We start from the raw sequence: 24,235 nt of genomic DNA, 5'->3' as shown, positions 1-24,235 counted from the left end.
GTTGAGTGTTGATGAGACGAGTGCTTTGAGTTGTGTGTCCGGAAAAAGGGCATTCGATCGAAGATTGATTGATGAGGAGATGGAAGTGGAATCCATTCACGAGTCAAGTGGATGGAAAATTCGAAACGAAAAACAAATAAACTGTACACGATAGGCATACATGGATGAGGCTTGCGCCAGGAAAACCATATGGAATTGTATATTTATTAGGTGGATGAAAGGTTGCATCAGCGTGGCTCGGCGTTTTTGGGATATTATTTTAATTTAATTTGATCAATGCAGGGTATGGCAATGATGTACTTCTAATGCGCACATGTGAGTTGTGGATTTTGGAATGGGGTAGCTAGAGGGAAAGGAGAGGAGGAGAGGAGGAGCTTGAACATGATACCATAAAATACGTTTGAGAAGTTGATAATAGCTACCTACCTTACTTTGACATTCATACACATACACATACATGTATATCGGATTTTATATTACATTGAATATTTCAAAGTGAAGACTTGAATTGAAGATTGAATGGATGTATACACATGTATTCTCTGTCATGTAGAGTAGAATAAAGAGGGTGGGTATGAAATTTTATGTTATGCCCATCCCAGCGATTAATTGAGACTGGTGGAGTGTGGTGGGAAGTTTGATGGATTTTGAGTTTAGATGGAGAAGATGGGGGAGGGATTTGGAAGGAGGGAGGAGGGAGGAGGGAGAGAGGGAGAGAGGGAGAGAGGGAGAGAGGGAGAGAGGAGAGAGAGGGAGAGAGAGGGAGAGCGGGAGAGAGAGGGAGAGAGGGATGAGAGAGGGAGAGAGGGAGGGGAGAGAGAGAGAGGGAGAGAGGAGAGAGGGAGAGAGGGAGAGAGGGAGAGAGGGAGGGAGAGAGAGAGAGGGAGGAGAGGAGAGAGGGAGAGAGGGAGGGAGAGAGGGAGAGAGGGGTATCCAATGGTGATTCTTGATATAATGTATGAGTATATATATTCCTTTTCATTTTTTCTTATCCTAAAAAAAACCTAGTATCGTTATCATTATTGTCATCATAAAGGAATTCTATTGTGAATAATAGAGATAGATATAGTATAGGTATCTGATGATCTGTGTGTGTATCGACTCGTGAGATATCTGATTTGATCTCTCGTGTGAGAGATTTAGAATGGGAGATTCGTACCGCGAGTTTTAGTTTTGAGGCCTGCTTCTTGCATAACAGACTGTGGTTGTATGGGATGGAGAGAAGAAAATTTCTGGTGATGGGATGGGATGGGTGATGGACGTAAAGATTTTGAGTAAATAGGAGGTTTTTGTTATTGGGGATACTTTGTAAATTGGAGGGGGGAGAATTTCTTGAGGGGTAGAGTGAAGTAATGGGGGGATAAGTATAAATACTTTGTTATTGATGCTGCGATTTGTATTCTCAGAGATTTCCTCCAGCGGAAAAAAAGTCAAAGGTCTTTGTGGATTCTTTATTTTTGTTTACTATTTTTCTCGAGAACTGAGAGATTGAGAAATGCTTTCTGTATGGGAATGGGAAGGAGGTGAGGGAAGAGAAATTTGATAGGAGAGGGAGGGAGGGAGAGATATATATCGGATTGTGTCGCTGTTATTGGTTTCGCTTGTTGTTTTTGAATCGTTTAACTATTCTCATTCAGAATAATCATCAGTATACTATTACATATTCATCATCGCGATGTAATACATTGTTACTCTTCAACGCCCATTCTTCAATATTAGATCTCGCCAGAACAGAGATGAGGATGTTCCTGATTAACAACTATATCTTAATCCTATGAGTCATCAATCCCGGTTGACTCTATTATTATTTTTACCTGCTTCAGCTGGTACGAGTGAGGATATTTATACAAGTCCCTGAATTATCTTCTAATCATCATAAGATTACATACTAGAAGGTAATGAGTAAATCTCAGAATGTAGAATTCATAATGAAAGTGGTGAACTTTTCTTTGAAGTTTGCATGTATTTAGTTCCATCATCTATTGATTGCGAAGTCGGATTATACACTCTCTTTGTGTTCTACTGGATATAATTCCCGTCTCTAGTCCATTTACGTGGAAGCAAGTCATCGCAATGGTATCTCTAATTTTATTTGTAAGTAGATTTCGATTCTCATTACCATCTGGGAAGAGAAGTTGAAGCATGTATTATACCAGTTCTCGTCATTGTAGAAATTGGTGATATTTCTTCGGTCTTAGTGACGGTGGTTATAACGGTAGTTGGACAGATTTATGGTTGCCGAAATGTTTACTCTGCCCCTTTAATCATCGCTCGCTAAGTAAGCCGCAAGCATTTTTACTGTCGAAATATTCGAAAAGTTTGTAGGACACCTTATTTCAATGATGAATATTTGGAAATCAAGTGAAAGTCTTTTGCATGAGCTGGTAGATGATAGGTGGAGTTACTGATTTTCTGATATATTTCGTTGTGAAGTAGAAAATGACCTGTATTGATAGAATCGGGCGTAATGCGTTGGTTGTGTAGTCTTGAAAGAATGATATAAGAAAAGATCTTTTTATACCTCAATGATTTATTATTTCTACGGAAATTGCCCCCTTTGATTTTCAGCTTCCTTCTGGATTATGTACATAAGAGTGAGAACGAGTGTTTATTGGTAGGGTAACGGGGTTAATGAATAGGAAATGAGATTGAGAGGGGGGTATTTGGGCCATAAGTTCCATTTCCCGATGTGTAAATTCAACAAAATTGTCTTCGGTATAGTCATTTGAATAATTAGATATCAAAGATAGACATATATAAATGTTAGCCCTACAAACAAAATGAGAAATTCAGAATTAATCAAAGTCAAAGAACAAGAGCTACAAGATGATATGCTGTTGACTCCATTTCAAAGTTGAGTTCTGAAGCTTATCTCGCATTGCTACAAATCATACCATCGATGAAATTCACTCATGGCACTGTTTAGTATCTCATAGTAACTAATTGTAATTCCTATCTCGTTACTATAACTACCGCTGCCATCCAAATATCATCGATTGATGAATATCTTTCCTAACCCTACCCCTTATTTTGATGTTTTCACACAGAATTAGAGTATACCAAGGCCTCGAGGTATATTTACTATTTTAATTCCATCGATTTGAATATTAACCTTTTGCGTCACGCTTGACTTTTAATTATTTCAAAAGGACAACTTTTATATAAGCCCTAGTAGTTAATTACTCAGGATGGATTAACTTCAAGCTTACCCTTTGATTGCTTCCACAGTGAAGGTGAAATTTAGAAGAATGGATATTATATAACCAGAGATTTTCCCAGGTATGTTCAAGCCTCAAGACAGTAGTATAAATTCAAGCTGAAGAATCATTATATCCTCAATTTCGATTAACCAATCAATTTACCAGCGACATGGAATTTTTGAACGAATGGTGGTGTATGTAAGTCTATGTCCAGAAAATCTAAATCCATAAGATAGCAATGGGGGCATAGAAGTGTAGATTTTAGATGAGAAATTCAGATGAATTGCTAAGTGATAGTGATGATGATCGACAAAATATCTACAGGACTGGCGACAAACCCTCACGAAGAGTGACAGCAAAATGACACATGCTGACGCCGAATTAGATAACATCCTCTACGGCGCCAGTCAAGTTATCAAAGCTTGTATTTTTGGAATGGAATTATGCAACCCTGCGACCAGCAAGTATTGAAGACATCACTACAATGTATGGCAAATTTGTCTGAAGGTGTACAGATTCGTACCAGGAGATGAAATACTTTTTATAGAAGTTTAATGGTTAAAATCTCATAACCACTAGCTCAGAATGTTGATTCTCATTGGTTGTAAGGAAATGCCACACCGAATTACTCTTTCTTACTATATTCACAGAAATTCCTGTCACTCTCCCCTTTTTCTATTCTTCTCGGTAAGTATAATAAAAGTTGTGGGCGTAGTGGAAATGAATTCTGCGATCAGATGTGGAGTAAGTCAAGAAAGGGAAAGCTGTTAATGGACGAAACAGTGCCTGCCATTGGCCAGACCATGAGACTTGGGGCTATTGTTATGATGTTTGAGGATTGTTTCGAGTTCTCACAGAGAAACAGAACTTCTAGCAGTCAGATTTGAATTGAAAAGAAAATGCCCGAGTAATAGTAGTAAGTATATCACTAGAAGAGAGACATAAATTGCGAGGCTCGATAGTCAACGATAAGTGAAAAAGAAGACGACAGTGAAGATGTCTATCTATTATTATATTCTCTGATCGAATGAAAAATTGTCTCTCGCAGCTTCAGACATCAAATGTTATACTCTGAATTTCGCAGCATTTGGGACATTGCCTGCCAAATGAATCTCAATAATTCCTCATCAGAACTAACAACCCATCGGTCCAACATTTCTTTATTGCCTCAAATTCAGCCTACAGCTCCTATCAATTTATAGAACTAGTTTCCTATTCTAATTTCCACCGAGTTCATATCGAGAAAATCAGAGAGATACGTAATTTTCAGATGACCCGCTTGTCTTGGTTCGATCTTTCTCTTGATTTCCCAGCTTTATCAAAACAAATACCTAGGATTAGTGTATATAATGCTTTGATTCAATGGAGAGTTTGAACTCCAAGGTCTTTAATCAAGTAATTATGGTGAACGGCTTAGGGAAAAGGATGTAATGCCCTTCTATGAGGTTTACGGAAACTAGTAAGGTAAATTTGCTTGGAAAGATGGCTCACTCGATCAATAGGTGATGGATTCAAGAATAACCAGAATTATCTGTAATTTGTCAGACAACGAGAGAGAAATACTTTGAGGAAAGGGAAGAAAACCATTTGACAGTACAAATTTGAGGTTCCACTATAAGCTAAGCTTCTGGGTAGTAGAAAAAGCAGTTGAGTTGTTAATGAAAGAAATTAGAGCTTTCCTTCAGTGACACTTCAGATCCGAATAATCATTCCTGTAACTTTTAAATATATGATTCAAGTGCTTGTGAGAATTTCAAGGTGAAATAGTAAAGAAATTGTACAAATCACGGTAGAGGGTAATTTCCACGTCGTTAGATCAAATCAAAATCCGGAGCTAGATATAAAAACTTTTGTTAATTGGTGAGCGATTTTCGTCAGAGATATTAGAAACTACATTGAAGAAGCAGATGGTTATGGTAACAAGATGTTTTAGTTGTTATATCAACAATTCTCTCTGTTGATTGCCTAGGATCTAATGTTGAGCAGCCTTTTAGTACTATTCAAGGGGCAATGAAACTAGAAATGATAGCGAGAAAATATTCAACAGCAAAAAATCCAGTAATGAGCGCCGTGTGAAGATTCCTCCAAATTTTCCACCTTGATTATAAGAAACTCTCTAATGGTACCAGCATGTCAGATCTCAATAGTTGTCGGCACCTCATCCACGGCTCGCACGCTCTACGTTCTTTTACGGAGCTGTTAATTCAGCCGGTTGTCTTTTATATCCTTGCGATAGAAACATCAAAAGTTTCTTTCCCGAGGTCTGATTTTGACATTCAATCAATCGCGAGACGTCTGGAATACGAGAAATTAACCAAATCCTAGATTTAGCGAGTTGAAGTAATCAACAGCAATGAGTATAAAGTTGGGAATCGTAGACCCAGTTCAACCCTCATATAGGGATATAGTAAAAGAAGACAGGAAATGAAACATTCTATGTTTAAAGCAACTACATCTTTTTCAGGAACGCAGTTTCGTTCCAAAACTTCTTGAGATATTTCGTGGGAAGATCTCAGTGGTCGTTGATTAAGTGGGTGGGAGAGATCAGTGAATAGACATGGAATACAGACAATGAATATGCCAATGACAGTGAAAGAGGCATTCGAAGTTCGGAAATATTATTTTTGTATAGTGTGTTGTTATACTACATCTAATTTTATCCTTGATAATCATTCCATCTATTTGTGGATTGTCACTAGCGAAGAACTGCGATACGTAAGTTAGCAGTATCCTGCACATTTTTGTTACCCTTAAGGTGAAGTTTTAAACGATTCTCTGATTGTTCTTGGCAATGAATCTATGATTGCCTCAATGGCCACTACAGCTGCCATCTCTGATTCTAACTCAGGTGTATCCACCACCTAAAACTTCAACCCATCACCAGAACTGAAGTCCCACTAACAAAGGCTTCAAGGCTCCAAACGTCAGTATCATATCTTCCCTGCGCATAGTCCTTGCAAATGGATAAGCCCAGACGGGACTAGACCAACATATGAACACCAATACCCAAATAAAACCAATCATCTTCCCCAACAAAGTGTTCTTCTTTCCGCCCATAAGTCTCCAAATTTCTTGAACCTCATCTTCAATCATGATACCAAGAGCTTGTGCACAGAAAAATGACATTGCACCGGATTGTGCAGGGTGGATACCACTTCCATAATCTGCGGCCACATGTGTCGCGCCTGAGACTGCAAATGTAATGAGTACCTTGAGGTAGCGAGCGATGAGGGTGGAACGAGGAATGTGGAGGATCTTGTGGGTGATAAATTCGGCGGGGCCTTTGATGGTGAGTTGGATATTTTGGTGCCAAGATTTGCTGCAGGAGTATTAGTTGATTTTCTCAGTCTCGTAGCTTCATGAATAGAAATTGAAAACGAAAACATGACTTACCTCCATAGTCCTCTAATCGTATAAGCATGTTTTGCTTCTCCAAAGAAAGGTCTCCAACGCCTCACTTCTCCACCACCAAGTCCAACATCCAATAACGCAGCGACCGAGAATAAAAACTGAAGATAGCAAAACTGGCACACCCAGTAAAGAAGACTGATGGTGACTCTCGTAAAAATCTGGTCTCGTAAATCCGGGATACCGTCACCAAACATCATTCCAAACCATGGAATATATTCATCGCCCATCCATTTCTGATTCACATTTAGTTGTCCATCAATAGCAAGCGTATTTAAAAAATACAAAACAACGATTATAGCAGCGTGATGAAAACAGAATCTCCATCTAGTCGGGCCAAGAATAGGATCCTTTGCATTGAAGAATGGAACATTGGAGACCTCCAGCGAGGTGCCGATATATCTAGTATTTCCGACTACCTCTTGTCCCCATTCGGATTTTGTTTGTTTCTTTTCTTCCTTTTGATTTTCCTTTCCGATGCTCTTTCGTCTCAAGTCGTCTTTTCCATATTGCCAGTCGCGAATAATAAATCGATCGAATATAACATTGGGCATAGTAAAAGAACCACTGGCGAGGAAGCGACCTGCCCAGCCTGTTGTATTGACATGTTCATTCCAGTTTGATAGTCCGATATAAGAGAGCAATACGCTCAAGGCAAAAGCTAGAAGTCGTGCGGTGCGAGTTGTGGTATGAACTGCAGTCAGGTTGGTGAGGAGAATGTTGGCAAAGAAGAGGAGGAGGGGGTGAGTGAGGAGTGTTGCGACAGTCATTATGGGATAAAATAAAGTTCGAACTTTTTTTTTCTTTTCGGAAAGAAATTCTCGAGAGTGTCGCAAGAAGGATTTGAACAATGTATGAGTGGATGTTATACGGTTAGCTATCACGTGCAATGTATGTGGCGTTATACATCCCCTTTAGATCAGATCACCTTCCGGACGACAATTCTACATCTCTGCTTTGGACTCAATATCCAGACGTAGCCATCATATGCTGTCAAGCTTAGAGTCACTCCAATCATTCAAATTCCTCATATTAAGAATCCAAGACCTACAAGGACAAGAATTTCTCTGGTTCTCGCAAGCGAGTTACGTCATGTTCTTAGCTCTGATTTTTAACGGACTATTTATGTGATCTCACATGTAGGAATCTTTGCTTACTTAATTCTGAGCCCGTCGTTATATATAAGATCTAGAGATTCTCATTTAGTACGATATAAAGTATAAGTGATTGAGCATGATGATTGATAGAACCAAGAAAATAACCCTCTAGCTGATGAACAGATTTCATTGGCCCCCTGTTCTTCATAAGCTTCACTCATATTCCCTGAGAGCATTTCTCGTTGCATACCTATTAGATAAGTGGTATTGCGACGAGTAATTTACTTTATTTGCTATAAAATTCAGCGGCTTTAAGAGAAAGTTTTAACATTATGTGGAGTTAGATTGTTTAATATTATTAAACAAAACCGAACTATGCTTTTCTTGCTCGTCACTCATATCTCTCTCATTTCTTTCTCTCGAATTTTCATTCCACCTAAAATCCCGTACTAATTTGTCCTCATCAATTCATTCATCATCCGATCAAATATAAAAGCTTGCCAAATTAGCCACTATATAGTTGAAGCTCGTACTCCTGAAATTATCACTTATAAACCCCCCGAAATCCGCATACAAATTCAACAACTGTGCTCCATTGCTATATTGCGGCCAATTCGCATATGCACTACTCGTACCATTATTCGGGTTCAAAGTATTTACAAAACTCAAATAATATGCTTTACTGGCACTAGCCGCATAGTTTGGTTTGATACCGTTGAAGACCTGTAGGATATCTGAGCCGTGGAAGGTGCCGAGAACAGGGGTTCCGTAATCATAGGACGAGAGATAGGACCAGGAGGGAACGGTTGGTGCGACTTTTAGTGCGGTTTGGAGGAATATACGACGGGTGAGGGTAAATGTAAGATCACCGAGAATGGCGGCTAGACGTTTGAATTGGGGATACCAATTGTTCAACAAGAGGGTTCGGAAAGGGGAACCGGAGATCAAGTCATTGGGATACGTGTTGAGAAGCCCTGTGAGAACGGATGTAGGTGCGTTGTGGAAAAAGAAATCCGAGAAATAAGTGGTGAGTTGAGCGGTTGTGGAAATGTTACTTTGGAAAAGAGCAAATATTGTTCCTTCATCCTCTTGATCGCCAATTATGAAGGGGACCTTTGCCCAGTTTCCTGATGCGAGGAGAAGATCAGGGGATTTGGTGAGAGCGGTACCATCTGGACGAGGAAGATAAGATAGTGCGATAGACGAATAGCTAAGCAGACCAGGAACAGAGTTGGTCGCGTTGAGAAGAGTGGAATAGGGTACGCCTCGTAAGCAACTTAAAGTATTGGCTGCGGCCGAACATCCTGCTGAGGCTACGACATTATCGTAGATGATTTGTCCCTTTGGACAATCGACTGGATCTGCTGGGACTATACTTCCTGAATTCATAATGGCTCCACGGAATAAAGATTTGCCTTTGTATGTGTTGTCACCACCATATAAAGCCATTTGGTCAAAGACTGAGATTGCACCAGCTGACTCTCCCCAGATAGTTACCTTGGATGGATCACCACCGAAAGAAGCAATATTATCAGCGACCCTTTAGAGACTTCGTTAGCATGACTGTAAGACTCTTGAACAGAACAACATACCATTGCAACCCTAATCTCTGATCTAACAATCCCAAATTCGCACTACCATCCGCCAAGATCTCCGCTCCAGGCAAAAATCCAAATCCACCAACCCTATAAGCAACTTGAACAAAAATGATCGGTTTACCCTCGGCAATACTTTCCGCTACCCATGAAGATCCATCATACATCCCTGTTCCTCCCAATTCAAATCCTCCTCCAAAAATCCAAAATAAGACTGGTAATTTAGATGAAGCAGTTGTACCAACTGGTCTTTGAATATTTAGATACAAACAATCTTCTCCAGCATTGAGAACTTGTTGGAAGACTGGTGTATTAAGGAGAAGACCTAATGCAGATGTAGGAATTGCATCATTAATAGTAGTGCTAAAGAAGAATTGAGGACAAGAAGCTGCTTGGGCTGTTGCTTTAATTGTGCCCAGCGCAGAGGTGATGGGTTGAGGTGGTTTAAGTCGAAGTGCACCAACGGGAGGTTTGGCAAATGGAACACCAGCAAAGGTTTCGACAGTTAAGCCAGCACCTCCAATGATTGTAGCTGCTGGTGATGCAATTGTTACTGTTGGCGCTGCAGCTCTTTCTTCAATTGGTACATCTCGCTCGACATTTTCGACTGGAAGAGCAAATGTGGTTGACAGAAGAGCAAAAATTGATATCAGCGAGAGCTTCATGATGATTGATGAATTGGAATGTGGCTCTTCCGGAAAGAAAGTAGGATAATGAGTGGAGACTACCGGAAAAGGAGGGCCACCACTTCGATCTTTCCTCGAATTATAACAAACATCAGAGTGTCATTATATCCCATTTTCAGAAGGAAATTTTGTAAAATTTCCTCTCTTCAACATGTGCTTCCTCGGTCAGTGACTATAGGATCATCCACCTGACCCTTCTCTTATCACTTAATCTCTCGTAGCTTGACATCTCGCATCCACCGCCAACTGGCCATAAGAACGGTGCCTTACTTGATGGAACGCAAAGTTTTCCATTTGCCGGCGCCAAAAGAATAAGCTGGCCAAGTTCGAAATAGATTGGTCAATATTCTAAAATTGAACTCTAGAGTGGATGGGAAAGTTTAATAGCGGTCTTGGATTAGTCGGGTCCTGAGGTCGTGTGAGAGATCATTTCCTGTTGTGAAATTGAACCCCTGGTACCTATGTGCGTGTACAAACGGGTGTATTCCCATTACGGAAACAAGTGTGACTGAAAGGTATGAAAGCGTGGGGATGCGGGGTGAGGCTAAATTGACATATCGTTCTAAAATCTCAGAGCCCATCCATCAATGTGCGAACAGAGCGTAAGTACGAACCTATACGAGCCCTACATTGCATATTTCACATGTCTGAGGCCCAAAATAAATTCAATGAATGGTCTTTGATCTCATTCAGGTCGTGTAATACAGGAATCGCCAAGCAATGTTTGCCAAAACGGTCATCAACCGAGGCCAAATGCAAGTACAAGGTTCCCCGCATCAACACAGAAGGATTTTAGAATCAAGAAATTCTTCAATATTTAATTTATTCTTGCTTATGCGTACAAGAAGTGGATTATACGAGCATGTGGTGGTACCTTCGCACCATGTACGTAGAATTATTTTTCCGTATGATCTTGGCAATTTTGCTCAATGAGGATTTTGTTCCGAGGAATGCTTTATAGATCACCACAACGTGACTATCTCAATTTTGTTTGAGTGTCCCAAGGAAATGATAAGAACTTCAGCCCATCAGTCTATAGTTCCCGGTAGATGCTTGGAAAATGAAGCCCAGCATGCGAGGGCTTTTCAACTAAGAATCACAAAAAAGGCGAGCAAATAAAACACGCGGCAATTGAAAGTTGTTTAGTTTGCCGAAGTCAAAGATACTGATCTCCGTTGCCAAAGTGGACAAATATGGATCAACTTCGGTACAACGGAATGCCGAAGCTTCTACGAAGTCCTACCCTACCCGATGTTCAAAGTACAGGGTTTCGTAATGAATTTCAACAAAAATATGATCAGTGTGCATTGTAAAGTAGCACGATCCTACCAACGATACCAGTCACTTTTAAACTTCCCGTCTCTCTTCAAATTCGCTATTCTCATTCTCAATTTCTCCTTTCTTCTTTGCAGTCTTAGCAGCAGTAATTCCCTTCAAGTTGTGGCATTTATTACTGAAGACCACAAAGAACATCATACCTACCATTGCAATTCCAATGATGCAGGCCTTCTTCAAGCCGACCATGTAAGATCTGAAAATGTCTGGTAATTGTTCAGTAGTAAAGACCTTCGTCAATTCCGTGGCACCAGTTGAGACAGCCTTCATTTGTGACACAATTGAGTCATAGACTGCAAGGCTTTTGATCAGAGTTTTAGCAAATGCAGATTCAATGGTAAAGTCTTCCCTAGGGTTCGTGCGAAAAGAATCATTGCTATTGCAGATGACATATCCTTTGGAACCATCAAAGCCTGCACTGCAATTATGGACACTTGAATACCGAAGCCATAGCCTACGCCCACAAGAGATTGATATTCGACCTACTTTGAGCTGTAGGTACCGATGTCTTGGATATAACGGATCGCGGCAAGGATAAGACTCGGAGCACCACTAAGCACATGAAAGCCATGCCGCCATAAACCGATCTTTCTTTCAACAAACGATTGACTAACATCGTACGTTTCCCAAGCCATATCCGTACAATCATAAAGATTATGGAGAGAAGAATCGAGCCGACGAGAAGCCCGGTTCCCAAGGGCGACTTCCAGAGGTACATGGTTCCAGCCTTCTGAAAAGCAGGTAGGTGGCATATAGCAAAACACATGATCATAATGATTCCGATTATACTCGTATCAGGAATCTTTCCGCGAGATATTGCCTTCACTGGCTTTGCTACATCAGTGCAATAAAGAAAAAGGCAATTGTTACTGTTGGGGTGCCACCAAAAGGAAGATTTATATCAAAGCCTAGGCAAGATCAGTTATCCCCAGGCCTTGAAAATTCAGAAATATCTAACATACGCCATTGCCAAAATGCATGTGACATGTATCGTCCTTCTACCAAATGGCCAATCACACTAGCAACACCCCACACAGCACCAGCAAGTCCAGCACATGCATCTCTTGTGTCAGGAACTGCGATAGACGGAATTACGGTGAATGAGCCGAAATAAATACTGCCACCTGCTAGACCAACTAGCGCACAGCCAACAATAAATGTGGTTTCGTCTCGAGCAACACTTAAACAAGATATTTAGCGCTCATTTGTTGAACCTGGTTGTTGATAAACTGAATGCCATAAAGTGCACGGAAAGAAGAACATACCGCAAATTAAAATACTGACCTCACAAACAACGATTGAAGCTGTAGATGTCCATCTCAACGGAAAATATATCTATGCCTTTTCCCAGACCGACTGAAAACTGGACAAGGCGAGTAAAAAGACGCTTCCATACCATCCGACAATCTCGATGCCATGAAAATCATCAGTTGTTTTGGGTAAAGCATTTCATTTGAGCGGAACTTGCTACGTATCCAAATGAACTTTCATCAGAACCGTAACAATTTGCAGTTTGGGTGCCATCTTCAATCCGGCCAGTTGCGCTGCTCCTATTCCTCGCACTTGCTCTTCTATGATGAACTTGACGTCGAATTTCTCGTCATGATACCGGTAGAAAAGGATTTCAGTGGGAAGACAACCTGATGAAAGGAGATTGCTATGCTCGTGTTTGAGTAACGGTTGAGTCATTTGTGGCACAATGAGCCCCCATGCTTGTGAGCAACATCACTGTCTATAATGAATGATATGTATCTGGGTTAGATGGGAGCTGATATGAAACCAAGTCTTGCGCGGTGATCCATATCTCTTACTGACAGGCCATCTGAAGAATGATACTCTTCACACACCATCGATATCCGTTGAATGTGTTGTATGTGTTGTATGTGTTGTATGTTTTTTGATTGTGATACGAAAGGGGATGGATAGATGCAAATGCATGTAAGAATGACGCATGAAAGAGAGATCGTACGCACGTGCACGTGCACATCCAGTTTATTTTGTTGCGCTTGAGATTTCATTGGTTGAATGGAAAATCACATGTGGTGGCGGGGTTTGGACCCTTGAAAATAAACATGCTCGAGACATGGGACTGGTAGGTACCAATTCCCTGGATACCTGTTTTGAGTGATGGATTGGATTGATTTGATCATTTCCATTGTTGACTTCACTTTGATATTTCTATCTACGGCGTACTACTCGAGTAGTAGAGGTAAATTTCCTACCACAGATATCTGCTACTGCAATGCCTGATAATTCTCACACTTCACTTCCCTCCCTTCCATCTATTTCTTTGCATCAACCAAACCCACATCGAAAGAAGCAAAAGAAGACCAATAAGGTTAGGAAACAATCAAGAATCTTCTGCGATCCACATCCGCAACAGCTAAGAGTGACATTCAGCTCCTCGAAGGTGGGGTAGTGCTTAATCCCACAATACGAAGTACATATGAGAGAACGAGAGCTTTGGACTTGGAGATATTGATCGACGAGCGATTCAAAGCGCCGAACTTCAAATAATCATAATCCTCCCTTACACGAATCGGAGATTTGATTGATTTCACAATATTCCCATCAACATCCATCATCCATCAAAATGAATTCACCACCAGATGTCAATAGTCCGACGGTGCCTCGCAGGCCAGCATTGAGAGCAGATACAGATGACATTCATAGCCCCAAGAGTGGACCAACCAAAGGTTAGCAATTGCAATTATTTCTCATAATTATTCAATACTTTCATTGACCCTGGCGTTTCGCTAACCTCTTATCTTTTAACTTCTCAGTCGTCTCAATTGCCGAGCCAGAACCAGAAGACATACAAGAATTCGAACTTCCTCCTACCGACGAATCTTCAAGAATAAAACATTTCAGTGCCGGTGTTGCAAAAAGAATGACGGGTCGACCAAACATGCCTTCTGCCAGTTCCTCTAAACTATCTGTCCGAAGTCAGAACAGCGTAGAAGAACCAAGTCGAGATGTTCCCTCCCCGGAAGCCTCAAGATCCAATGATGAATCGAAGCATCATCATCACCGCGATAAACTTCTTTCTCAAGTTGCAGAATGGCTGCACTCAGAAAAGGCGAAGAGAACTTCCCGAAAAGCAAACAAAAGGGACGCTAAGGAGAGCGAGGCTCAGGCTGAGAATTTGCCTAACAGAGAAACAACGTCAAGACCCAGAACAATGTCTGATAGTTCCACTTCAAGCGCTCTTTCTTTAGAAAAATTGCAAAGGATTTTGGAGGATAATATGTTAGACTTTGGTCACAATCAACTCCCGCACCTTACTTCCCCTAAACGACAATCCAGAAAACGATCCCTCGTTCGTCCTTCGCTGAAACCTTCTCCATCATCTGATACCGAATATCATGAAGGAGATATTGTGGTTCCATCTTGTGATGTAATTCTTGATAACTCGAAAACGCTTGCATATAGTGGTGGCGCTGGATCTTCCATGGAAACAACCACTTTAAGCAATTCGAAACGTGCGGAAAAGGAAAGAAAAGCATGGATCCAGTTCAAGAATGAAATTGTGAGATTGGCGCATACACTCAGATTGAAAGGGTGGAGAAGAGTCCCATTAGATCGAGGTCATGAGATTGAAGTGGAACGATTGAGTGGTGCTCTCACAAACGCAGTTTATGTTGTTACTCCGCCTGCAGACTTACCACCTTCTGCGAGCAGTACGAATCTTTCAACCAAGAGTCAAAAATCTCCTCCAAAGTTATTGCTTCGAATTTATGGTCCTCAAGTTGAGCATTTAATTGATAGAGAAGCGGAATTGAGTATTTTGAGAAGGTTGGCTAGAAAGAAGATTGGACCTAGAATGTTAGGAACTTTCAGAAATGGTCGATTTGAAGAATTCTTCAATGCTCAGACTCTCACAGCTCAAGATCTCCGAATTCCTGAAACTAGCAAGAAAATTGCGAAACGTATGAGAGAATTACACGATGGTGTTGAATTACTTCAAGAAGAGAGAGATGATGGTCCATTTGTGTTCAAGAATTGGGATAAATGGGTTGATAGATGTGAGAAGATTATCACGTATCTTGACAAGCAAATTCTGGAAGGAGGTTCCAGTAAAAGTATCAGAGGCGAAAGTTGGAGAGATAGAGGTTTAGTTTGTGGTGTTGAATGGCCTGTATTCAGAACTGCTGTTGAAAAATACAGACAGTGGTTAGAGGAGAGTTATGGGGGGAAAGAAGGGCTAAGTCGTAGATTGGTATTTGCTCATAACGATGTATGTTCCTTACTTTAATCTTTGCGATTCCGAACTAATCCCGAATTCTAGACACAATATGGCAATATTTTACGCTTGGTACCCGAACCACCTGTCAATGGATCAGCGCCCTCCCCTCTCCTCCTTCCAATGAATCACCACAAACAACTGGTAGTGATCGATTTCGAATACGCAAGTGCAAATACTCCTGGCTTAGAATTTGCCAATCATTTCACAGAATGGTGTTACAATTACCATGCGCCTGCTCCCATGACCTGGACTTGTGATACCAGGAACTATCCAACAGTCGAAGAGCAGAAGAGATTCGTCAGGGCATATCTCAACCATCGTCCTCATTTCAATCCTCACGCTAACTTGACTCCAAAAATGGAAGGCAAAGATGCACCACCAGGTAGTATCAAAGAATTCATGTTGGATAGTCGAACGCCAGGTGGTGAGAAGGATACTCCATCTAGTAGTACAAGTCTATATGCAGAAGAAGAAGCAAGAAGAGAGCAGGAATCAGATAAGCAAGTGGAAGAGATGTTAAAAGAAATTCGGATTTGGAGATTGGCCAATAGTGCGCAATGGGTTGCATGGGGAATTGTACAAGCTAAAGTGCCAGAGTTGGATGATGCGCCGCGGTTTGTTGTGACGCCGGATGAAATTGACGGGCCCCAGGATGGGATTCTTGAACATGCGAATCCTGAGGATATGAAGATGAAAATGGAAGATGAGAGGGAAATCAAGATAGAAGAACAGGTCGAGGAGGAAGAAGATGAATTCGATTATCTGGGGTATGCGCAAAGTAGAGCCCTTTTCTTCTGGGGAGATGTAGTTGGATTGGGTATTATGAAGAAGCAGGAACTACCTGAGGGGTTGGCAGAGAGGATTAAAGTTTTGGAATTTTAGATGAGGTGCGTGGGGCGACGGGGAACCTAAGGGAATGAGTGTAAAATTTGAATTCATTGAAGATGAGGATGGGGGAACTGTTTCCAACGATCAATGTGAGCGAGACTCAAACATAACGAGCTACGATACCTATGTATTTGAAACTCAAACATGACAAAGAATTTGGGACATATTGCATTTGGTAAGCGATTGTCATAGGGGAGTTGGAGTAGTGCATAGTATTCGAATACAGATAGATAGTGAATAGAAAACATAGAATAGCATATAGAAATTGATGGACCCCATCGATTTGTTTCCATAATCATAATTTAATTCTGTATTTCCATTGCTACACTTGAAAGTCCAAGGTAACAATCACTTTTTTGAACTGTCAACCATTTTTACTGCTCATTAATTAATTAGTGTTTTGTTCTGTAAAAATTGACGTTTCTTCCTATTTCTTAAAACGCCAAGCTGTATGTAAGCATTGGACTTGCTAATCATTGGCGGTTGTCTATTGGCTATATAAAGACCTTGTGGCGATGCAATTTTCTAAATCATGTCAGCTGTTCCAAAACATCATCTCGAAGATATTATTCATTTGGCCTTTTCGATTCTCGTGATTACTTCGAGATCTAAGGTTTTCATAGCTCGCTATACTTCAATTGCTCGAAATTGTATCTTCATCATATAGCATGTTTTTACTTCCACAAGTCTAAAGCCCAGAGATGGGGGTCAAAGGACGATGGAATTAACACTCTCCATTCCTAACAGCGATCGAAACCCAAGTATTGAGACCTATAAACTTGCCTTGCGACATCTCGAAAACGCCATTTCGAAGCGATCTCTCAAAGATGGCTCTCAAAACTCCCCCGTTGATAGTGTTAGTGCGCTATGCAGTCATTGTGTAATAGTATCCGAGCGATTAAAAGTCGTATGTTATAATGATGACGCAGCTCAAAAATTCGACTTCGGTGTGAGCGCCCGAGATGCTTCAGATAATATGCATTTGGGTAGGTTGAATGAAATATTTGCCCGGCAAAATTGTTCTTTTTGTTCTTTACTTACGAGACAATTTTTGCGGTTGAAACGAAGAGATATTTATATGAATGCAAGATCAAAGGGGATAGATCTTCATGGATTGACTCTGACTGAGCTCCTTGAATTGGCTTATACAGAGGAGCTCACCGAAAGTGGGGATGTAGTAGAGTGTATCATTGATCCGTTCTCAGAATCCATTCAGCTTTCTCTCAATACAATTATGAGTGATGGGATTTTATCGATTTGGTGGCCCGAAAATACAGCGGATGATATCAATGATGAACCTACCCAACTTCCTATGCTCGCCTCTGATCACGAAACTATATTCACTGGTGTGAAAGGCCCCTGGGTTCCTTTGCCGAGTGGTAGGATAAGCACTGAAAGAGATCTGGGTATGTTCTCAGACTGTTTTAATTCTTGTTTACAAAGTCATGAGAAATGCCGAGAAACGCAAACGACCAGGGCCCTATGTTCAGGTTTTGGACCAGGTAGATTGATCGATATCGCGGATATGAAGATTGTGAAAATGGGGATTCAGGAGGTTCCAAAGTATTTCATTCTGAGTTATGTGTGGGGGCGTCCACCATTTCTTCTTCTCGAGAAGAGAAATGAGAATGAGTTCTCCACGCGAGGCTCTCTTACAACCAAAAGTATACCGCAAACGATCTTAGATGCAATTGAAATTACTGGACGCTTTGGAATACGGTACTTGTGGGTCGACGCCCTCTGTATAGTGCAAGATGATCTAGAAAGCAAAATGCATGAGATTGATCGAATGCATATTATCTACGCACAAGCGGAAATGACAATCGTAGCAGCTACAGGCGATGGTGCGAATTCCGGACTACTGGATATCGATCCAATTTTCGCAGACGCTGAAACCCACTTGATTAACAATATCAGATTCACAGTCAACTCAATGGAGCTTCGAGATGTGATAGAGTTTTCAACATGGTTCAGCCGGGGGTGGACATTTCAGGAATTAGTATTTTCAAAACGAATTCTTTATTTCACAACGGAAAGAACCTATTATTCATGCGAGGAAGGGAGTTGGAGTGAGGATTTTCCTCTGTTGATTCTAGATATCAACGAAAATGGGGATACGGATGAGATTGAGAACATATTCTATGATGAAAGTCTCAAAACGGGCTTCGATTTTCGGAATAAATTGGATCCATTCGAAAATTACATGGCGATGGTATCGAAAATGTCTGCGAGACAATTTACGCAAGAAAGCGATTGTTTAAATGCTTGTCGGGGTTTCTACACTGGTCTTCTTTTGAAAGGACTAGGGGGCTCGGTATGTGGAATACCGGCTATTTGTTTTGAGTTTGCCCTGGCTTGGCAACCTGAGGGAAATCTTACACGTAGAGGATCTCAAGATTTGAGCTCTGGGAACTTTCCATTTCCGACTTGGTCGTGGGCGGGTTGGAAGGGCCAGATTGAGTATCCATTTCTTGCAAGTCCAGAAAAGTGTGGGGTAAAGGGGGAAGTGAGGTGGGCTATCTATGAAGCTTATAAGCCAATCTCCAGTGTAGATGGTGAAATAAAAATAAGGCAAGAGAAGAGATATAAACAGGTCGTCCCCACAATCAAAGTGCATACCTCACCATCACAGTCGCATCAAAGTATGACTTCATGGTATACACGTTCTTATTCGGCCACACCAGGATTAAGATCTCCGAAACCCAAATTTAGGGCTCTACTTGACGTAGAAGGAGACCTGGACACGAGAACCTGGAAAATCATGTCAAGTAACTTTATTGGACCAGGTATCTTGTTGTTCCAAACATATTCTATCACTTGTCAAATCGATATGAATGAAATCTTACGACCGCCGCTAGCGAGACACAAGGACTTGAGATTCTTCACCATTTCTTCTCTTGGAGAGGATGAAATGATCGGAGAACTGAAAATCGATTCCGCCACTTTGAATCATTTTCTCGAGTCTCACGTTTCGTCAGATTCCACGAGTACGACTACACAAATTGAACTTATCTCCCTGTTTGAAATCGATTTTGGGACCCCGTCGGTACAGAACTTGATGTGGATGAATGAGCATAGTTCGAGAGGTACGTTTTCGAAAGAATTCATGGATATGGTGAAGGAGAGGGAAGACAGAAGGATGAAGTGTGTTATGTGGATTGTGTGGGATGAAGATGAGGGGGTAGCGATGAGGGTTGCGGTGGGGTGGGTGAGCGTTGGGGGATGGCAGGGGGAGGGGCCGAGTTGGAAGGAGATTGTACTTGCGTGAATGGGTAGAGGAGAGTGATTTGTAAAGCAAAAGAATGGATGTGTTGCAGAGGGAACTGTTGTAGGGGTTTTCGCGGCGGTGCAATGAATTGTGATCGAAAATGGGTATTTTCGTGGATCAAATTGACCTGTGATGTTGATCATTAGTATCATTCTACCTCATTGAGTACTCAACAACTTATCCAGCAATCAATACTGATAACTTGCTCTATATTCATACATAAACTGGCAAGAAGTAGTGCTAAAGCTCAAAATTCGGTATTTTTCCAGAAACGCAAACCTTCAAGCCTTAGTCTTGCCGGGAGTTTGTTCATGCATCTCCAAATAAATTAAGGAGAAGAGCCGCTAAGTGCTGTCTTCTTGTGGCGTAAATGCTCGTGTAATGCGGGGCAGTCAGATGTAAGGGTTTGCATAGATGGGGGGCTTACTCGGAGGTTTACGAATTTGAAAGGTGCGACTGCACTGGTATAGCTTATGAGCGTGCAGATCCTTTTGACGTTTTTATTTTATTTTTCAGCTCATAAATCTGTAAGGCGGATATTTGACATTGTAGTATCACCGTAACTAATTCTACTTCACATTCTGAAGGTTCTTCAATTGAGTAAGTCAAAGTGCCAAAAGCACATAGCTAAGGTCTCTTGCAATGATATCTCTGTACAAACCGCTTACTGCAAGATAGCCTACAACAATGTGTCATCTACAAGAGAACTCTATCATCCGCTGAAAGATGGTGAGATCAGAGTTCTTGGAATAGAGCCGGGCACCTTCGACGAACCTATCCATTGTAATTTATCTCCATGTCTACTTGATGACAATCCTACATACCAAGCACTTTCCTATACTTGGGGAGATCCATCAATTTGTGCTCCGATCAAAGTCGATGGCCATGTGTTTATGGCGACCACAAACTAAGAAAGTGCATTGAGATATCTTCGAGATACCGAAGTCCCTCGCGTTCTATGGATCGACGCAGTTTGTATTAACCAAGAAGATATTCCAGAGCGGGGTATGCAGGTACAACAAATGCGTCGCATCTATAAGGATGCGAAAGATGTGACAATATGGCTTGGTCCGCCAAAACTTTCAAATAGAGGAATGTGGGATGATGAGCGTCCTCATGTAGAAACTGAGAGTGCTGTTTCTAGCACTTCGAACCATTTTGCTGCCTTGAAATTACTCGCTGGCTGGTTTCAAAGCGTGGAACGTGGCGAAACGAAATCGCCTCACCTAGATTCGGAGAACAAAGATAAGTGGCGAGACGCATTGAAATGCGAGTTCTGGACACCATTGAAAAATCCTTACTGGTGCAGATTATGGATTATCCAAGAAGTTGCTCTTGCGAAGAATCCCATTGTTCATTGTGGCTCGCATTCAATCTCGTTTGATGATTTGGTTTTCGCCATTCGTTATGCTTCTTCTTGTGGGACTCATTATGCTGTTGCAAGTGGCGAAGATCACTGGATGAATGAATATTCATATGGTATCAAGGAACTTGTTCATTCTAGAGTCACTGTTGCTACAAATAAGTCACTTGTACTCAGTGACGTTTTGGAAATAATTGGCCCTCATATCTTAGTCACAGATCCTCGCGACAGAATCTATGGGCTGCTTGGACTTGCGGATAGCTGCGATATCATACCAGACTACACATTATCGAAAACCCAGGTCTACACTCAAGCTGCTAAGCATCTACTTAGTAGTGGCGATTTTAATTATCTGGGCGTCTTCAGCGGATATAAAGATAGTTCCAGCAATGACTCACATTCCTGGGCCACAGATTTGGACATCATAGCAAAGCATTCTTTTGGGGTTAGACCGCTTACAATATACGACAACGATGCATATTGCTACAAAGCTGCAACCAATCTGACCCCAGATTTGAGATTTCATGACAATGATCGTATTCTGAGCGCGAGAGGTGTGCTAGTAAGTGATATCGACACATGCGGTCAAGTCATGGACGCAAATACGCACTCGCATTTCGAAATTCTAAGTCAGTGGGAGGATATTATGGTACGAAGATTCTGATGCGACCATCTAGCAACATCTGCATCGGCTAACTCTGGTACAATTATGGATGTGTAGGATTCTTGGAAGACAAGAATCTGTAGCGCGAATTCTTCATGGCCATATCATTTTGGACCGATTTGCGGTAAACTTTAGGTGGTTGGAGTGAGGAAACCTTAAAAAGAGATGATTGGCAAACTTCTATCTTGAATTTACGTCAAGCGAGAGGATCAATGAAGCACCAGGAATATTACGTGGCAGGGGGTACTTTGACGGAAGCATATTGTCGCACCTTGCTAATGAATAAGGTTCTGTCCAAATCAGATACTCTTGAAAGGTTCTACGACGATCATGTTCCCGAATACAATGAAGACATGGGCAAGCCAACACCAACAGAAATCGAGCGAATGTCTATGCTTCGGGAAAGTAGAATGTTTGACAAGTATCTTGAAGAAGCGATCAGAAACCAGAGGCTCTTTATCACTTCAAAAGGATATATTGGGTTGGGACACCAACAGATAGAGAAGGGTGATAGACTGTGCGTTTTGTACGGGTCACCTGTACCTTATATTTTGAGACCACATGATGATTATTGGACTGTGGTAGGCCAATGTTACGCACATGGTCTTATGAACGGAGAGATTGGGAAGGCTTTGGAGTGTGGGGAAGTGACCTCCCAAATTTTTGAGATTAGATGATTTAGGATCGATAGAAAATCCTTTTTGTTAGATTGATAACATGCCATCTTTACACTACAGCATTCAGTAACAAATTCACATACATCTCCAATTTCGCGTCTCTTCTACCGTTGAGTTCTCCTCTTAGTGATCGACCTCCATTCAGTCCTTAATCGCTCCGCTGTGCAAGTGTATGGAACTATCAGTTTCTCAAAATGGTGATTAACGCCAATCAAGATTGACAGCGAGTGTTTTAGGTGAAAGTGAATCAAAAAATCTACTGCCAAAATGCGACCTTTCTGGCCCATTGACAGCAATTACAAATCTCCAATGCCATTGACAAGGTCCACAAAAAATCCTCATTGACAACCGCCACTTCACACATAACCTTGAATCATCAATAGGACTCGAAGCTCAATTATGAAATAATTGTCCCTAAGTTCCTCGAACAAGCAAGACGAACTTTCTCGGAACGTTACCAGCATGTGAGGCACTATAGCCCAGCTATTTGCAGATGATACACAGAGAGAAGAATAGCAAAGTGATTGGTTTTATATATCAATCGTAATCTCGACGGAGCAGTGAACTTTTATTAAAAGTCAATCACACAACTGAAGGCTAAACTTAAAAGTTGTCTTGTGGTTTCCTTGAATTTGAGAATCGAAGACTTCGGTATTCAATACAGATGATTGATGAATTGTGTTTGCGGTCACACTTTCACTGTCATTCTTAGCGAGATCCTAGAAATCGATCTGGCCTCCGTGGTTTTAATTCTCATTTCTCTGCTAACCAATAACATTAAATTCGTCTGTCGTGCCTTAGCAAAACCCCGTCTAGAGTGGTCCTCCAAAAGTACCAGATCGCGGCATCCGGGATCAGGTCAAATTTCCTGTAGTGTATCAGAATTCAAAGTCTTTTGATCACTGGATTCATAAACTTTACCGTTTCAAAACTCAAATTAAATAGCAATCAGTCTGAATCTGATTACCAAGGACTTCTTGGTGCAAGATAAAACCGTGACTCGTTTTTTGTTCTGATTTCGTATATGAAGTAATTATGTAAATCACCTATCTTATCTGAACCTTTCTATAACAGCAAATCATAATGATTAATTGTCATCCAAAAGAGGCGATCAGACTGAGTTCCGAAATCCAATTGAAATTGTGGTATATTGAGTATTTCATACAAATTCATATCCCATCAATCTTCACACCAAGAGATCCTGAAGATTGTGGAATTAATGAAGGTCTTGCTGTCATATATACATGCCACTATCATTTTCATCTCCGTTCATTACTGATTGATAGTACTCGCATCATCGCCGCATATCTCCTACCATCATATCAAAGGCTTCCTAATTAACATTCCCTGAAAGATTTGTGGTCACACTATTCCGCAAGCACATGCGAGAATATTCCTCAACAGAGCATAAGGTTGATTCTTGGGGGTCAAGATCTCCTGACTGCCAACGTTGACGCCTCCAAACGCAATACCTAAGGAGGAGGGAAAAGGAGGGAGGGGGTGTTGAATTATACTACTCAGATATGAAGAAGAGGTTGATCGTATTAATCCCGACTATTCTTGACACCACTAAATTTAATCCTACTAGGTCTCTAATCAGTCAAGGGTCAATCAAACTATATAAAGCGACTATTCACGTCACAGGAAGAATCTCTAGTCCTGTTCCCCTCACTCCATTCCGCTGTTTCTAATTCACTCCCCAATCTCAATCACCTGGCAAGCTACGAAACAAACCCTATCATTTATACGTCTCTCAAAATATTGCACACAAATTCCACCAGCGACGTTCTATCGTGCAAGTTGTCTAG

At 41.2% G+C, this 24,235-nt stretch overlaps 5 protein-coding genes across 5 annotated transcripts; 3 read left to right on the top strand and 2 right to left on the bottom strand.

Moving 5' to 3' along the window:
• Window positions 1–6,077: 6,077 nt before the first annotated feature.
• EAF02_011572 (uncharacterized protein) lies at window positions 6,078–7,378 on the bottom strand (the record flags this gene model as incomplete). The annotated part of the gene is made up of 2 exons (XM_038907619.1): window positions 6,078–6,519; window positions 6,594–7,378. 2 exons carry the CDS (start codon window positions 7,376–7,378, stop codon window positions 6,078–6,080), a joined length of 1,227 nt encoding a protein of 408 aa, XP_038752632.1.
• Window positions 7,379–8,188: 810 nt separating this feature from the next.
• EAF02_011571 (uncharacterized protein) lies at window positions 8,189–9,965 on the bottom strand (the record flags this gene model as incomplete). The annotated part of the gene is made up of 2 exons (XM_038907618.1): window positions 8,189–9,245; window positions 9,298–9,965. The coding sequence occupies 2 exons, from the start codon at window positions 9,963–9,965 to the stop codon at window positions 8,189–8,191; spliced, it is 1,725 nt and encodes a 574-aa protein (XP_038752631.1).
• A 3,949-nt stretch (window positions 9,966–13,914) lies between these two features.
• EAF02_011570 (uncharacterized protein) lies at window positions 13,915–16,449 on the top strand (the record flags this gene model as incomplete). The annotated part of the gene is made up of 3 exons (XM_038907617.1): window positions 13,915–14,017; window positions 14,105–15,558; window positions 15,610–16,449. The coding sequence occupies 3 exons, from the start codon at window positions 13,915–13,917 to the stop codon at window positions 16,447–16,449; spliced, it is 2,397 nt and encodes a 798-aa protein (XP_038752630.1).
• Window positions 16,450–17,173: 724 nt separating this feature from the next.
• EAF02_011569 (uncharacterized protein) lies at window positions 17,174–19,723 on the top strand (the record flags this gene model as incomplete). The annotated part of the gene is made up of 1 exon (XM_038907616.1): window positions 17,174–19,723. One exon carries the CDS (start codon window positions 17,174–17,176, stop codon window positions 19,721–19,723), a length of 2,550 nt encoding a protein of 849 aa, XP_038752629.1.
• Window positions 19,724–20,137: 414 nt separating this feature from the next.
• On the top strand, window positions 20,138–22,427 carry EAF02_011568 (uncharacterized protein; the record flags this gene model as incomplete). Its single annotated transcript, XM_038907615.1, is given in 5 exon segments — window positions 20,138–20,156; window positions 20,351–20,612; window positions 20,640–21,735; window positions 21,808–21,874; window positions 21,886–22,427. 5 exon segments carry the CDS (start codon window positions 20,138–20,140, stop codon window positions 22,425–22,427), a joined length of 1,986 nt encoding a protein of 661 aa, XP_038752628.1.
• Window positions 22,428–24,235: the final 1,808 nt, after the last annotated feature.

This window comes from Botrytis sinoallii (genome assembly GCF_014898435.1).
Source record: "Botrytis sinoallii strain Bc 23 chromosome Unknown BSIN_033, whole genome shotgun sequence".
Lineage (NCBI taxonomy): Eukaryota > Fungi > Ascomycota > Leotiomycetes > Helotiales > Sclerotiniaceae > Botrytis > Botrytis sinoallii.
This window is presented reverse-complemented; position numbering and strand designations above follow the sequence as displayed.